Here is a 17,543-nt window from a genome sequence, read left to right as displayed (position 1 = left end):
AAGTACTTCAAAGTACTCTTTATTTAGGGAGATATAAAAGTGGTGGTTTAAAAAAATTATTATTAAATGAGAATTTGAACACAAGCCATTTGGGTGTGATAAATGAGGTTGGAAACAGTCCAAATACTTGTTTCACTTTGATATTTATGAATTTTCTTTCATAGTTAATTATTTTCATGCAAAGGTATAATACTACTGTCTTCAAGCATACATTTATTAATTGTCATGGCATTGAAGAATAAGGCCATTAACAAAGGACGAATAAGGTCGATAAGTGAAGAAAGCTAGTTAATAAGTTTCTTGTTACCCATCACTATTACAGTAAAGCTTGTTTTTTCTTTAATAAATTGTGCATGTAATTTCTGAATTGCCTTCCGAAATTTGTGACATCTGACTCAGGCATATCAATTTATCTGCTCTTTGGAAAATGTGTCACTTTCTTTCCAGAAAAGCTTTTATAGCAACATACCTTGATGGATGAGGTCTTAGAATCTTGTCTGATCTGATACCACTCAATGTACAGAGTTGTCACTGTGGCTAACATATAAAATGAGTTGAAACATTTGAAATCTGTTTACATCAACCCAGAATCACAGACTCTTGTCATTTTTTTATCCCCTTGTCTGGTTCAGTTTTGTGACTATAAAGATATAGAGTTAATAAAAGAGGCGTATGGGGGTCATCAAAACTAAAGTCTATTTTCATAAACTGCTTGCTTATGCATGAGCAAATTCAACCAGATCTCATAATGCAGCCTTTATTTGTGGAGTTATTTATATCTGTAGAATGGCTTTGTTGCAAATTTTAAATACCAAAGACATGTGATTCCCATGCAAGATTAATTAAATCAGGAATACGCATCTGGCTTCTATGCAGCTTGAGTGAAATAAAGTCGATTGTGCTGACTTTCTCTTATAAACATGTTTCATAACAGATACTGTGGCAAGATTTTTCCAAGGTCTGCGAACTTAACACGGCACCTGAGAACCCACACAGGAGAGCAGCCTTACAGGTTTGACAATGATTTTTACTAAATATCTTCGTAAATATTATAGCAGTTAGAATGGATTCATACCTCTAATTGGAGGCTACTTTTTTGCATGCCTGAATGTATGCCCTTTTAGTTTTGAGTCAAAGAAGAATTGGCGAGTGGTTAGGATAAAAATTGGAAGAGTCCTAATGTTTTAAATCAAGGCTTCCGGCATCTCAGTTTAAAAGGTCTAGCAGTAACTAGGACAGAATAAGCATTTTAGAAATGTTAGCCATTTTAAAAATTATTTAAAAATTTATTTTAGTGCTCTCTTCTCAATAGTTAGTGCTGTATTAACTGACAGTAATCATAACATTGCAGCCTCCCTTTTCAAGCCTTAAATCTCTACTCTGAGTTGACAAGCCATGTATAACTTTGTTTCCCCAGTACAGTTAAGTCAGTGTCCCCAGGTCCCATTACGAGGTTTAAGGAATAAACTTTAAACCTGGAGAGGAAGAAGAAGATGTGGAACTAGGAGTAGAAAAGATCAAATAGAATATATTGTAGGAAGAGGGGCAATTCTACCAACAATTTCTAAACTACCTCTTAGCTTATTCTGCTGAATGTAAAGATCAGCGATCTGACACATGGGACATATGTCTAATTATAATATTATTATTTACCAAAGAATTAAAATCATCAACATCATCTTCCTTTTTACGATATAATCTACTTGTTTTATGTGCAATGCTTTGCGCCTAGTGTTAGATGCTCATGAATATTTGTTAAAGGATAAATGTTATTTATCTTAAGTCATATTGTAATTTGATTCTGCTTTGAAATTCTTATGCATTGCATATGTGTGAAATTATTTTTGTCTGCATGCTCACTTTTCACATTAAAATAAATAATTTCTCAGGTTTCAAAGGTTTAAAAACATTTTTTTTAATGTTTATTCATTTTTGAGAGAGAGAGAGAGCATATCAGTTGGGGAGGGCAGAGAGAGAGGGAGACACAGAATCTGAAGCAAGCTCCAGGCTCCGAGCTGTCAGCACAGAGCCTGATGCAGGGCTCAAATGCATGAACTGTGAGATCACGACCTGAACTGAAGTCAGATGCTTAACCGAGCTTAACTGTTAAACCGAGCTTAACTTAAACCGAGCTTAACTGAGCCACTCAGGCCCCCAAAGACTTTTTTACATATAAGAATAAGCAAAGGATCAGGACAGTGAATGCTAATGTGGAGAGGATTGAAATTTTAAGAGAAAACCAGAGGGACTTAAATTCAGAAAATAAAGTGTTTTCTTAAATTCTTTGCTTTCTTACATGTTTTATAAATTACTATTGGCAAGCCATATTTCTACTTTATATGTGATACAATGGCCTTTATATGATATTTCTAATTTATATGTGATAGAATGGACTTAAAATAAAAAGTTTCAGAGAGATAGAAAAATGGCAGGTGGTAGGTGATTTCCCTTTTTGAGAAAATTTTTCAGACTCCAGGAATTCTGCTTAAGTGGAAGACAGATTTCAACACTTACATTTTGTTATGGCCAGGGATCTGGTGTGCAACTGTATCATGCTCATTTTACTCTTTCTTTGCACCTGAATTACTGGTTTTATTCCCCATAAATGGTGCTATTATTGTATGTATATTTAAAAAAAAACAAACCAGAATTTTTGCATAGCTGGAGATCATAAGCAATTACTTACGTAGCTCCTCTGCTCCACAAGGGAAGAAATTCAGATGCATAGATGTTAACTGCCTTCTGTAAAGTCTGGTACTAAAAGATCCAGAATTAAAACCCAGTCATGGAGCTCCCATGTCAGAGTTTTTGTCTTACACCGTGATCTCAAAGGCTCCCATGATCCCATGTTTACATCCAAATTCTGAATTGTGTATTGTTCATGACTGCGTTATGTATTCATTTTAGGAATTTTTGAAACTTAGACTGTTAACCACCTACTAATTTATTGGAGCAGAATGGAATGATTTTTTTATTCAGGAGCACTCAAACCTTTGGCTAGGACGTTAGCAGAGGAAAAATACAAAGTAACAGATGATTACTGTGTAAAATTTTCTTATTGGCTGATTTTATTTATATTAGAGTGGGTGATGTGTATTAGATTTGGAAAAGCCCCTTTGCATACGAGCAGAAAGTTGGAAGCATGTCAAAGACAAAATATGTCCAACTCATGATGTATGAAGAAAATGTTTAGAGTGAAAAAATTTTAGAGCAGTTGATGGGAGTATAAGTTTTCTCTAGCGGTGTTTTCTAGGTTATTCTGTTTGGTACAACACAGTTGTGCTTATTGTATCATTATTCTCGTTGTAGTGGGCTTTGGGAGTCAACAGAGTTATTACAGAGGAGCCCATGACATACATATATATATATATATATATATATATATATATTCAAAAGCAGAGGCTAAAATATTATAACTACACTGAATGTGGGGTTTCACACACTTTTAAATTAATATTATAAGTGAAGAAAGTTGGGGAACCTCATCATGCCAGGGCGTTTAAGGGGGAAAATTAAATTAGTCGTTGAGTTGGTTTATTGATACTATGCCAAAGTAACTAGTTTAACAGATTTATTTTCCACACTGAACTGACTAGACTTCTGGCATCACGTAGAGACAGCCGAGGAAACCCAAACACTTCGAGTGGAATGGGGTGATTTCTGATGTAGAGCACTCGAACCACTGAGTCTACATTTAGAAGTGGGAGGACAAGGGCCCTTCGCATATGGAAGAATAAGTTAAAGATTTTCTGGCTGCTAAGTTAGAAAGTTTCACTTAGAAGTCATCTGGAGAAAGCTAATTTTTTCCCCCAAGCAACACACACACCCACAAAACCCCACACAAACAAATCATGCAATATTTACTTTAAAATGCCAAAGGAGAATACCCCATAAATTGCCGCTTTTCTTCTTTATCCATAAGAGCTAGGGGGTTGAGGGTGGGGAGGGGAAGGCATTACATTTTTATTTAGATTAAAAGAGAACTTCAAAATAATTTATGAATTTTTTTTTTAATCCCATGGGAGGCAAAAACAATTAGCCAACTAATAATAAGTGCTTTCTTGGAAAACTGACCTGGTTCAGAAATGCCACAAACTCTTTCAGAAAAATAGAAATGGAAAACTGGGGGCAATAGGAAGAGTGGAGATTAATGAAGACCTTTGTTTTATTCCAAAAGGAGAATTTAGTGCCACTCTTATTTTCTTTTTTTTTTTTTTTAACGTTTATTTATTTTTGAGACAGAGAGAGACAGAGCATGAACGGGGGAGGGTCAGAGAGAGAGGGAGACACAGAATCTGAAACAGGCTCCAGGCTCTGAGCAGTCAGCACAGAGCCTGACGCGGGGCTCGAACCCACAAGCTGTGAGATCATGACCTGAGCCGAAGTCGGACGCTCAACCGACTGAGACACCCAGGCGCCCCTCTTATTTTCTTTTTTTTAAAAGATTGAAGTCTATTAGAGTAAAGGCTCTGTGGGTTTGTCATTGCTGCAGATTATGAAAATCAGTGTCTTTAGTATCAGAACCGGTTATTCACAAAGTTTTAAAACTTTGGAAGAGTTGCTGCTCTTTTTGAGAATATAATGGAAATTCCTTTAGGATTATCCATTTAAAAAGTGAATTTACTAAGAAACTATTTAATCAGACTCTGCAATTTTGAATTTAAGAATGCTTTTTGTATTTTATTTGAAAACTACGTGAATTGTTTCATGTTTGTTTAGGAAGGATTTATTTGTACTGTTCTAAGCAGAAGATAAAATAATGCTACTGTTTCTTAATGTCCTTAATTTCATGAGGTTTATCTAAAATATGAAAACTGATGACTCTAATCCGTTTTGGAGCGATCAAATCACCAATATTTTATTATTATTTTTATGGTTTTTCATAAAGTCATGAAAATCTTTAAAGGAATCAAAATCTATGGGAATTGAAATCTTGACTCTGTGAATAGGATTCTTGCCTGTGCCTTTTCTCTAAAATGTTTTATGGGTGATAACTTTGGATATCTGGCTTTCTAGTCTTGAGAAATACCTTTCGATTTAGTTGTGAACATTTTCTCTGTGTTTATTTTTCAGATGCAAATACTGTGACCGATCATTTAGCATCTCTTCCAACTTGCAAAGGCATGTTCGTAATATCCACAATAAGGAGAAGCCCTTTAAGTGTCACTTATGTGATAGGTGTTTTGGTCAACAAACCAACTTAGACAGACACCTAAAGAAACATGAGAATGGGAACATGTCGGGTAGGTAATCAATTGTGTTATGAGGAGAGGATGGCTTAATGTCCTCATTTTCAAAGATAATTGTGAATAATATTGTATGTCCACTATACTTTAAAAAAAGAGAGATAGTTGTGATCTTTCTTCTCTCCTTCCACTTTGACACCCGAACCAGATCCTAAAATTTGCAACATGTTTCCCTTGAGATTATAGAATGATGTGAATGATGTGATTGTTGAATAATCTATAACTTGGGGTCTTATTTGGATTGGTTTTTTATTCTGGATTCGTCTCAATTGTTAATTGCAAACAAAGAGAACCATGACCCAATCTCATAGGAGATGAATGAATCAAGATTTCCTAAATTGCAGGGAGCAGTTTTCCACCTGTTGTACAGAATGCGGACTCCAGGCATGGCAGGATTTCCAAAGTGGCATCCCAGAATACCATGCTCTGAGTATTAACTGAGAAACAGTGGCTGCTTTTGTAGGAGTTCTACAGTTCAGAGAATATCCCTAGAGTAACTTTGCAGGGATTAATGGTAAAAGATTGTTAACATGATCAGAGTAACCCATAGCAAATGATAGTGGTGTGCAGTTTGGGTTACAAATTCTGATGTAGAATTAAGTTAAAAGTATCAAAAAATTAGCCTTCCCTTAACTCAGACTTGCCAGCACATAGTTAGCAGGGGAAATGATAGTTTCTAGAGAATCAGGAAAACTACTTGGGGGCAAGGAAAGGAGCAAGCATGGGGTTCAGAAGAAAAGATTTTAAAAACAGAAAAAAGTTGAAGTTGTTCAAAGTAGTAATCTTTACCTAAGAAAATTGTTTTATGATTAATCCTTCCTTCCCTGTACAGGCACATTGCTTATGATATTTGGTGGCTACTACATAGAACTATATGCTGTGTGCTTTCCTCTAAGCCAAAAGTCAAATGATTGTGGTCTAAAGATACTGGGTTTTAGAGACAGAAGTCTAATTCAGTGTGGAACACTGGTGGCACTTTCCAACCACATGCACCCTTCCAGAATACTCCCATAATTTTCTAATCAAAAGTATTTTAGAAAATAACTAACTGAGTTAAAAATGTAACATGTCCAAGTTCACTATTTATTTGTGGGCCCATATTATAACTTTATTCAACTGAGAGATGGTCTCACCTCTTACCGTGAATGTGTAGACTATTATGGTGAACTACTGGGTTGTAGATATCTTGTGCGAAAGCTAAACAGCATGAAGCAAATGGTGGTAGAAATTGGACCACATATAAGGTGTTTATAAATGTGTAAGTTGATAAAAACCTTACAACCATCCTTGGTTAAGGTATTGTGATTCTAATTTTATGGGTAAGGAAGCTGAAGATCATCCTACATACAGCAGATCCCTTATTGTCCCCTTAATGCCATATCACCTCAGTCTCTGGGCTGGCGTGTCAAGTTTTACTCACTGCTTCATCCACTAAATCAGAATATAGAGTTTTTAGCATGTTTTCAGTCTTTCTTTGGTAGCGTACTTTAACACAGGAGCAATAAGTACATATTGATTGCAACCAGGACTGAGTATACAGTTTCCTCGGGCAGAATCTATTTAAGGCCTCTTTATAATTTGCCTCACCCTGTTTCCTCATACTATGAATGTCAATGTTCTCATGTCACGGTGGGAATGAGAGGAAACTGTGGGAGAAGCACCTTTGGGAGACTGTACCTCATGATTTCAGTGGTTCAAAATATTCTCCAGGGGACTTTCATGGGCATGTATGTGGTAACTGGGGAAGACTTTGGCCTCCTAATGTTACCATTATTAATATTCAAAAGAACCTGTTTTAGGAAACACTGATCAGATGAAGAAGAAACAAGGTTCACAATAAGTTGCCATGTTGATAATAGTCTTTTTGACAAAAGGCTCTCTCCCCTCAGGTACGGCCACATCGTCACCTCATTCCGAACTGGAAAGTACAGGCGCGATTCTTGATGACAAAGAAGATGCTTACTTCACAGAAATTCGCAATTTCATTGGGAACAGCAACCACAGCAGCCAGTCTCCCAGGAACACAGAGGAGAGGTAAAGCAGGGTTTTTCCTTTTTAAACTCTATAAAATCAATACGTTCCAAATAGATTTGCTGTGCTCACTTTGGTGAGCACCACCGATGGCTGGCATTTATTTAGTGCAGGTTAAATACTAAATGCTCTTTTAAGCACTTTACATGTATGAATTTAATTATCATGATAACCCAATGAGGTAGCAACCATTACTATGGAATTTTATCAGTGAAGGAATGAAGATATTGAAGGTTAGATAACTTGCCAGAGGCCACATAAGTAATTAATAACTGGGACTCAGCCTGGGCTCTCTGGTTCCAGAGCCCATGCTTTTACCACTGTTCTGCCCTGCTTCTCTTGATAACTAATTAGAATATTTTATCAAAACTTGCCAAGCAGAAGGGAAGGCCACCACAGGGATTCAGTTGAGTCAGTAGTGGTTACTATTATATATCATATGTATATTACAGATAATATGTGAGTATATCTATCAGTATGTATATATGTATATGTATCTATCAGTATGTGTAATATATATATATCTGTATATACATTTGTGTGTGTATATATATATATGTACATATATATATATAAAACACGCATTGAATATAATGTAAATAGCTTTTACATAGAAATAAGTTGAGACTTCTTGATAAGATTCTCTCACTACCTGTATGCTCTCAGGTGAATGAATATTCATTGAATTTCAGTATGTTTGTTTCACTGGGTGTGATCATCCTTGTTTTCAGTGACCTGGTGCCCTGGCTACCTCTTGTTATCATCAATGTCAAGCGTGTATGGCTTAATTCAAAAAGAAAATTTTTAATGCTGCTGATAATAATAATAATTAACATTTATCTAGTGTTTACATTTTATGTGATGTTAATGAAACATTATTTTACCAAAACTCCAGGATTTAATTTTTCTTTTCTGTAAATTATAATTAAGTATCTGATATTGAGAGCTAGATTTTTCTGAACATAACTATCCAGTAGCCTATTAGATTAGGATGTTACATAGTCAATTTTAATGTCACAAGGAATTAGTTAATGAAGTTCTATTACTTTTCATCAAACAAGTATTATTGTTTGTGTCCTCTATTTTTTGATGCTGTTAAAAGTCAAATAATTATTTTAGGTAGTTTTTACATTAAGGCAAGCTTCAAACAAACATCATTTCCCAAGATAACAAAATTATATGACCAATTCTGTTCTTCAACTTGTATAAAGCATGTGTATGGAAAAAGGAGAGAAGGTCTGTTATTACATGACCCTTCCCACCTTCTAAGAAGTCTGATGAGAGCTATGACTTTGTGCAGTTGGACATATCTTTCCCTCTGCTTGCCCATTTGTGTGTGTGTGTGTGTGTGTGTGTGTGTGTGTGTAAAAGACAGAGAGTATGAGAGAGAGAGAAGGGAAGGAGGGAGAGGAGGCAGATGATCAGAAATACAAAGTAGTAAGAACAAGTAGGTAAGAGAGTTACCAAATTACATTTTGATAATGAAATATACACGATACAAAAAGAAATGTTGAACAGAAACCACCATTTGGGTTCTGAGATGCCTTTTCAGACTCTCTAGCCCTTACTTGGAAATTTGTGAGCCTGCATAGAGCTGCGACATCTGGTTTCAACATGTCCAAACAGCACAGAAGTAAGAAGATTGAGTCATTTAACTCCCCTCCACTCCTATCGGGGCTACTTTTGATGAATCATTTATCCCCCATAAATTGCCACATTTGAAAGCATAATTAACAAATAGTTTTTTTTAATCATGTTGGCTTTGTTACTTTTGGTTTTCATCCATGCATTCTTTGGTTCTTTTACTTTTTCTTTCATTTTTAAAAAATAACAGTTTCAATCCATTCAAGCAAGCAAGTTGGCAGTATGTCTGGAAACTAATAATTTATGTCTGTGCAAAACATGTTTTCATCATTCTTTGATAAAAGAGGTTAAGAGCTTGGCTGTATAAGAAGGTTAACAATGGTAATATGACTGTTTTTAAGATTTTTACCATGTATATCTGTCACACCCAACATTGTTTTGTTTATTTATTTACCCTGGAAAATCTAAATATTAAATTATACTCCTTTTTGTTACGTGGGGATGTGGTGGATACATTGCTGATACCTAATCTCCCTGATCTGAAAAATCGTTCCATTTAAGTGTGAAAATCATACATTTCTGTAGCAATAACTTAAATTTCAACAAACTTTCTGAATTTGGGGAAGTGTTTTAACTTCCCTGGTCATATATCTTTAAAAAGAGGAGGTTAGGAAGAGATATTCTGTAGTTCAAAGCATTTGTAATCAATTTGAAACCAAGTTAAGTTTGACTTTTATTTATATTTTATTTTTTTTAATGTTTATTTATTTTTGAGAGAAAGAGACAGAGCATGAGTGGGGGAGGGGCAGAGAGAGGGGGAGACACGGAATCTGAAGCAGGCTCCAGGCTCTGAGCTGTCAGCACAGAGCCCAACGCAGGGCTCGAACTCACAAACCCTGAGATCATGACCTGAGCCAAAGTCCGTTGCTTAACTGACTCAGTCCAGGCACCACTAATTTTGACTTGTAAATATTACAGTGAAACTTAAATTCAATTTTTACATTCTTCATGTTTATTTTAAAGCCTGAGAAGTTTGTCTTCGTTTTATAAATGCTCTCAAATGTATTCAACTGGGACTTCTATGTAATTAAACTCTTTTTTATAATTAAACTTTTGAATCACATAATACAGTCCTTGCAACCACAAACTAAAGTATTACAAATGACTTTTAAAAGATAATATTATTCTTTCGTATCATATTAGACATGCATACTAAGTAAGCTTCAAAAGATATTTGCATAATTACATTTTTAGATAATTTCCTACCCCAAAGTTCTTCTGGGAAACAAGGAACTTTTTACATTCAGACCTTCAAGAATAATTTGAAAACAGTACAAATAAGTGAGCTCTCAATCATTTCCAAGTTTGAGCAGGATGTCTAAGTGGCATGTACCACAAATATCACCTAGAAATAACAAATACCGGTTGGTTCCTGGCAGCTATCTTAGCATTTTCTTTGAACCCTTAGATTCATTTTAGGCATGTATGTTGAAGCATTGGTCATTATTTTGCAGGGATCTGAATTTTCCAGAAACCTATTATTTTAATTGGTGGGCACTTCTATGGTAATTAGATGACATTTTGTAGAACAAACATTGGTATGCTTTTTATATTATATATAACAATATCATTTATCAGGAACACTCTGATAAGGAATAAGAATCTGAGATTGTTTTTCCAGCTCTGCCAGAAGCTCCTTTATCCTCTGAATAATCACCCAATTATTTTTTTCTTCATTTTCTCATTTGCGAATTACATTATTTTCCCATGGTTGCCATAAAGCATAAACAATAAAAATTTCTTGTGGAAGTGTTGGAAATCTAAACAGTTAGGAAGACGTGATAAGAAAGCTAGCTGCGCATTTAAAAAGGAAACCAATAATTGGACCTGTTGCTTTTTTTTATGCTTTTGAAAGAATGAACGGCAGTCATTTTAAGGATGAGAAGGCTTTGGTGACCAGTCAAAATTCAGATTTACTGGATGACGAAGAAGTAGAAGACGAGGTGTTGTTAGATGAGGAGGACGAAGACAATGATATTACTGGAAAAACAGGAAAGGAACCCGTGACAAGCAATTTACATGAAGGAAATCCTGAGGATGAGTTTGAAGAAGCCAGTGCCCTGGAGATGAGTTGCAAAACGTCTCCAGTGAGGTGAGTTAGTAAATAACCAAGAGCAGGTGCATATATGGTAGCAATTCCTTCCGCTTTGTTTTTCCATGAGGACAACATTTCCGGTGCTAGCAGTTTATGAGTAATGAATCGTAAGAGCAGAGCTGAGTTAACAAGGCATGTTTGTTGTATTCATTTTCATTAGATGAAAATAAGGTGGCCATCAACATAATCCACAAGACTACAAATACGTTGCTGTTTGGAAAACTCTAACCTGAGATAGATGTACAAATGAAAATTAAACGAGTACCCGGTCATTTATTTAGACCCTACCTGTAAAACACCAAGTAAAACGGAGATATCAACATTATCTAATTCATTCAAAAATCCGGTGTGTTATAAGTCAACTAATATTGAGATAAATTTTACCTAATTTGATATATATGTGCTCTATACAGGTAGGTTTTTAAATGGAAAAAAAAATTAACCGAAGAGTTAAATTTTTAGGAATATTATATTTTCGTCTGGGTAGTGGGAGCTGACTAAATATTATCATAACTGGCTTTATTTTAAGTGGAAATTATAAGCCTATAAATTGTGTCTCCACTGCACTGCTGATTTCACATCATTGACTGTAACTCTTTACCTCTTATACACACGTGCTTTAGTTATGGAAAATCTTGAAACAAATATGTTTTTAAGGTACAATATTTGTAAACACTTTGAAGAACCTGATAATGGATGCATGCTTCTTTATACTGCAAATATAATATGAAGTTTGACAGCTGTATAGATTCAGATGAAAAGTGATTTGGTTGGATAACAAACGGAAACAGAAAAAAAAAACCCTCTGTGCTTTCCCATTGGTTCATTTTAGGTATAAAGAGGAAGAATATAAAACTGGACTTTCTGCTCTAGATCATATAAGGCACTTCACAGATAGCCTCAAAATGAGGAAAATGGAAGATAATCAATATACTGAAGCTGAGCTGTCTTCTTTTAGTGCTTCCCATGTGCCGGAGGAACTTAAACAGCCGTTACACAGAAAGTCCAAGTCACAGGTACATATTTTCCTGCAGTACAGCATCATGGTGACATTGTGCCTTTGAAGCCAAAAGGCAGCTAGTTTCTCTCTTTGCAATATTCTAGAATCTGAACAGGTTCAGAGGCTTTACTCAAAATGTTCACATCTTGCCTCAGTGACCAAATCCAAAATGGTTAACCAATTAACATGGCTGCACTCTACACAGAGACTTCGGTGACAAATCTTATCCTATGGTGATTTTTCTTTTACTTGGCAGTTCCCTTACTTCTGTATAGATAGTTCATAATGTTTGCACCTGTTTATATATTACTTCAGAATTGTTTTCTAATTGGCTTGAATCTGTAGTTTTTGTCAACCTAATTATATTTTCAGACTTCTGGAAAGTGAATCCTGCCTTCAATTTTTTTTTGGTCCATTACTATGTGTAGTTAATTAACAAGTTATCTAATTATAGCATTTAAGAGTGGACTAAGGATCAGAGATTAAATGAGTTGCCAAAAGTCTGCAGCAACTTACTGGCAGATTTGGAAATAAAGCCTATTAATTTTTATTGAGTGAATCAGGACTGTGGTAACTAAAATAAATCCATTTAAGGATGCATAAATACCAATTAAAATAGCCTTCATTATTTAATCACAAAATAAAGGAAATCAGTATTTTCTGCCTGACATCCACACTCAACCAGGTTGTTCATTTCATTTAGGTCAATTAAAAAGGAAAGAAAGAAAGAAAGAAAGAAAGAAAGAAAGAAAGAAAGAAAGAAAGAAAGAAAGAAAGAAAGAAAGAAAAGAAAAGAAATTTCCTGTTCCTACCACATTTGTTGGCTATTTTGGCCTAACTGATCTCGAGCCCATTTTGGAGGTATCAAAACCTGACGTGTCAAACCATGTGACCCTATTGGCTTGTACATTTGGAGATGATTTCCTATTTAGCTGAGATGTTTGCGCTGGTCTTAGCAAATGTGGTCATATCTCAACTAAGGTTGGGAAAAGCACTGTGCTTGTGGGATGATGTAAATTTTTAAATATTAGTCAATTCGGCAAAAATCTAAGATACCATGTTCTTTTTGAGTTGGAAGTGAAAACACCTCACCTCAGCACTGGAGTTGCTGGCTATGTGAACTTGAGAACATCACTTCATGACTGCAGGTACCACTTCCTCATTGGAAAGTGGGTGAATTGAGGAGGTATCTAAGATCTCTTCTTGCTCTATGATTAAGTGGAGATAAAAAAGATATTTTTTAATTTATAACATTAGAAGTAAGCCAGCCATAGTAGACATCTAATTTTTACCTACAGATAACCATTAGAGGTAGCTAGCATTTTTTTTAAACACTTGGTATCCCATTCTTCCTTCCTAATTGATCAGAGAGATACTGGGGGATCCAGGCTTTCTTTTCTGTTTTTAAATTTCTTTTAATTATTCCATCTAAAATACGTATAATTGTAAGACACAATACCTAAAAATTCCTGAAATAGTCAGAAATGGTTGAAAACAGAAGGGTCAGAGAATCTAGAGATAAAAGAGGTGATATATTTTGGTACCAGCATTTTGACATAAAGTCCCTGCCCAACTGGACTAAGACTTACCATCACAAGAAATACTAGTGTTTTGCAATCCTAACTCATATTTTTTGTATTACTTGATCATGTCATATATATCAGTTTAAAAACGGTCAGTCCCTTTTGCATACTAACATTATTTCATGAAACTTTTTATTCATTCATTCAGTTGTTATTAACTAGCAGTTATGTGCAGGGCACTGATCTTTGTGCATGAAAATGTTTATTTCCTTTGATTACCAAAAGGCAATATTTATTCTATATTCTATATAAAAGACAGTATTCTATATTTATTATTTTCTAGAATCTGAATAGAGATAGATGACTTACTCAAAACTTTCATATATTTACTCTGTGATTTTGATAGTGATTGGATCCAAGAGAGTTGACCAATACGACAGTGGCTGCATTCTGCATAGAATCCTCTTTGAAAAACCCTATCCTAAAGATTAATTTCATAATAATAGGTACTATTTATTTCAGGCACTCTATGTTCTATAGTGCTTGTAATTCCTTCGCAGCCCCTGGAGGCAAGTTTTTATTATTATTATCCCCATTTGATATGAAGAAAGTGACCTTGAAAGGCTAAGCAACTTGCCCAAAGTCATACAGCTATTTGAAGAGAGGCAGGTTAGAAGCCAGAAGTCCAAAATTTTCTGTATGTTCCCTTTCATTTTTCCAAATATTAGAATGGGTTTTGTTAAAACCATTTCAGAGTATTCTCTATGTTGATCTCTAAAAGTGGGTATATTATAAAAATAAAGTTCAGTGCTCACTTCACTCATATTTTAAACACTTCTAAGGACAAGGACTATATATTCTTTATCATTGATTCCCTAGGACCTAGCACAGTGCCTGGCACAGAGTAGATGCTTAGGAAATATTCCTTATATATCTGTTGAGATTTTGTAGAGGTCTAGAAGGCAAATTGCATGCATAGAAGTCAAATGTGTACATTTAGAGCAATGACCCAGCAAATGAGAATCAGCCTATGAGGGCAGATTTTCTAACTGATTGCCATGATTACGGAAGAAACCACAGACTGGCCACATGTCTCAGCATGACTCTCAGAGATGAAATTCTGCCTAACAACAGAGGCATTTTGTCTTTATTTACAGACAGTGGAATGTCTTTGGCAGGACATTAATGATTCCACTTCAGCAGCATTTTGACAAGCAAGTTTAGCAATGGATGAGACCAACAATAGCAAATCAACAGTGAAAAGTTCACTCACAAGTCAAGACCAAACATTTCATTTGAATATTTTACTTGGCAGCAAATGGGGGATTCTCTGAACAGTTATTTAGAACTGACATGATAATGAGGAAGAAAGAGCACTTCTTCACAGAACACCGCCATGCACCTTATGCTCGGTAGACACTGGAGTACCAGTTGGTTAGAATGTTGTTGGGTCTTGGGTTTTGTTTTAGGTTGTGGTAGGGCTGGCTTGATCCACCTTAGCTTTCAAGGTCTTTGGGTGTTGGCTTTGAATATATCAAACATGGAGGGAAAGCAGACAAAGGACTGGATTAAAAGTTGGGCAGAAATCCATTGTAGTTATGCCTCCTCCAGTTGAGTGGCTTGTCCAGTTGAGTGGCTTGGGGCGAGTCATGTCATCTCAGTGCTCTCAGTTATAAAATGCAGGAGTTGGTGGGACCATGTCTTCTACTAGACCCCAGTGCTGTCAAGGCAGGTCTATACCCTGCTCGTATTTGTGGTTTCGGTCATAAACACACGATAATATTTTTGGTGCGTTGAACATGGGCATGAAGAGTAGATGGATGACCGTATCTATGGTTGGGCAGGGGGATGACTCATGTTTCTCAGTGGAGGCGTTGTTGACATTTTAGGCAGGATAATTCACTTTTTTTGTCCTGGAGAGTAGATACTTTTGTGGCCCCTGGGCACTGAAGGCCAGCAGTAACACCACATCATTACAGTAACAAAACGCCCCACACTTTTCCAAACATACCATGAGGGGTGCTCCTACTCTGGGTCCCTTCTTCTGCTAACACTCACCAGCAAGATTCTTCAAACTAAAAGTGATGTTTTCCAATGCCACTTACCAAGTCTCTCCTCTTCACCCCAGGCATATGCTATGATGTTGTCATTGTCCGACAAGGAGTCCCTCCATTCTACATCCCACAGTTCTTCCAACGTGTGGCACAGTATGGCAAGGGCTGCTGCGGAATCCAGTGCCATCCAGTCCATAAGCCACGTATGACATTACCAAGGTCGACCAGAGTGGGACCAAGTCCAACAGTAGCATGGCTCTTTCATCTAGGACTATTTAAAAGACTGCTGAGCAGAATGCCTTAGAAACCTGAAGGGTCACTCATTTAAAGTCTGGTGACCTTAAACTGAATGCTTAAAAAAAGAAAGAAAGGAAAAGAAAGGAAAAGAAAGAAAGAAAAAAAAGAAACTATTTATTCTCGATATTTTGTTTTGCACAGCAAAGGCAGCTGCTGACTTCTGGAAGGTCAATGCGACTTAACGTGATTCAGTGAGAATGAGCAACTTGCTGGGCAGAAGGCGTCTTCGTCTGCCCTGCCCTGGGCTGTGGGTGGGTGTGAGGGCTGTGGGGATGGCGGCATTGGCACGAATGAACACTCCATAGAAACTGAATTCTTTTTTGTACAAGATCACCTGACACATGATTGGGAACAGTTGCTTTCAATGACAGATTTAATTTTTTTCTTTGTTAAAGTTTTATGTAATTTAACCCTTTGAAGACAGAAGTAGTTGGATAAAATGCACACTTGATAATTATAGAAACTGATAACAGGGAGTACTTGTTCCCCATTAACGTTTGCCTTCTTAAGTACATTGTTTAAAACTAGGGAAAAAGGGTATGTGTATATTGTAAACTATGGATGTTCAGCGCTCATAAAGGTTCAGTCAGTGAAGTAACCTGTTCATCACCAGTACCGCTGTACCACTACACTAATAAAATGTTTGCCAAATCCTTGTAATAACATCTTAATTTTAGACAATCATGTCACTGTTTTTTAATGTTTAATTTTGTGTGTGTTGCGTGTACCATGTATTTATTTGTTGGCAAACTATTGTTTGTTGATTACAACAGCACTGTTCCAGTCAGCCACTACTTTCTGATGTCTGAGGCACACCCCTTTCTGAATTTCAAGGACCAAGGTGACTCTACCTGTGTGTGGGAGTGCCAAATGGTGTTTGGCTTTTCTTAACATTCCTTTTTTGACGTTGTTTTGTTTTCCTTCTTAATGAGCTAAATACGAATAGATGCAACTTAGTTTTTGTAATACTGAAATCGATTCAATTGTATAAATGATTATAATTTCTTTCATGAAAGCATGATTCTTCTAATTAAAAACTGTACCCCATATTTTATGCTGGTCGTCTGCAAGCTTGTGCGATGTTATGTTCATGTTAATCCTATTTGTAAAATGAAGTGTTCCAGACCTTATGTTAAAAGAGAGAAGTAAATAACAGACTGTATTCAGTTATTTTGCCCTTTATTGAAGAACCAGATTTGTTTTTTTTTTTGTTTGTTTGTTTGTTTGTAATCTCATTTTGAAATAATCGGCAAGTTGAGGTACTTTCTTCAAATGCTTTGTACAATATAAACTGTTATGCCTTTCAGTGCATTACTATGGGAGGAGCAACTAAAAAATAAAGACTTACAAAAATGGTTACTTTTCCCACTGTGTGATATTTTCCCTCCTTGTGCAATTGTAGTTTCTCTAGGGATCGAATGATTTAAAGATAAGACATCTGGGGACTTGATGCCCTGGTAGATACATGGAGTGTAGAGCATGTGTGTATTGTTTTGAGATGATGTAGGAATAGACCATGACCCACCACGAATTGGGATATCGCTGACTCATTCTTCTGGACTTTCTCTTTGTGGAGCAAAGTCAGGGCTCATGTGCGACACCACACGGTCCTGGTTTTACTACATGTCCACAGCACCCATTTTATTTTTGTTA

At 36.0% G+C, this 17,543-nt stretch overlaps 1 protein-coding gene across 11 annotated transcripts in view; it reads left to right on the top strand.

Moving 5' to 3' along the window:
* MECOM (MDS1 and EVI1 complex locus) overlaps window positions 1-17,245 on the top strand; it is a 562,843-nt gene extending 545,598 nt beyond the window's left edge. For 10 of the 11 annotated variants that reach the window (XM_058730446.1, XM_058730438.1, XM_058730436.1 and 7 more), the window contains 6 exons: window positions 935-1,012; window positions 5,074-5,243; window positions 7,136-7,280; window positions 10,777-11,013; window positions 11,849-12,032; window positions 15,668-17,245. In XM_058730446.1, coding sequence (XP_058586429.1) covers window positions 935-1,012; window positions 5,074-5,243; window positions 7,136-7,280; window positions 10,777-11,013; window positions 11,849-12,032; window positions 15,668-15,802 — 949 coding nt within the window. In that variant the 3' untranslated portion in view covers window positions 15,803-17,245. The remainder of the gene's footprint in view (window positions 1-934; window positions 1,013-5,073; window positions 5,244-7,135; window positions 7,281-10,776; window positions 11,014-11,848; window positions 12,033-15,667) is intronic. The other variant, XM_058730439.1, reaches the window with a different exon arrangement.
* Window positions 17,246-17,543: the final 298 nt, after the last annotated feature.

This window comes from Neofelis nebulosa, chromosome 5 (genome assembly GCF_028018385.1).
Source record: "Neofelis nebulosa isolate mNeoNeb1 chromosome 5, mNeoNeb1.pri, whole genome shotgun sequence".
In the NCBI taxonomy this organism is placed as follows: domain Eukaryota; kingdom Metazoa; phylum Chordata; class Mammalia; order Carnivora; family Felidae; genus Neofelis; species Neofelis nebulosa.
The sequence above is the reverse complement of the archived record's forward strand: the minus strand, read 5'-3'. Positions and strand labels throughout refer to the sequence as shown.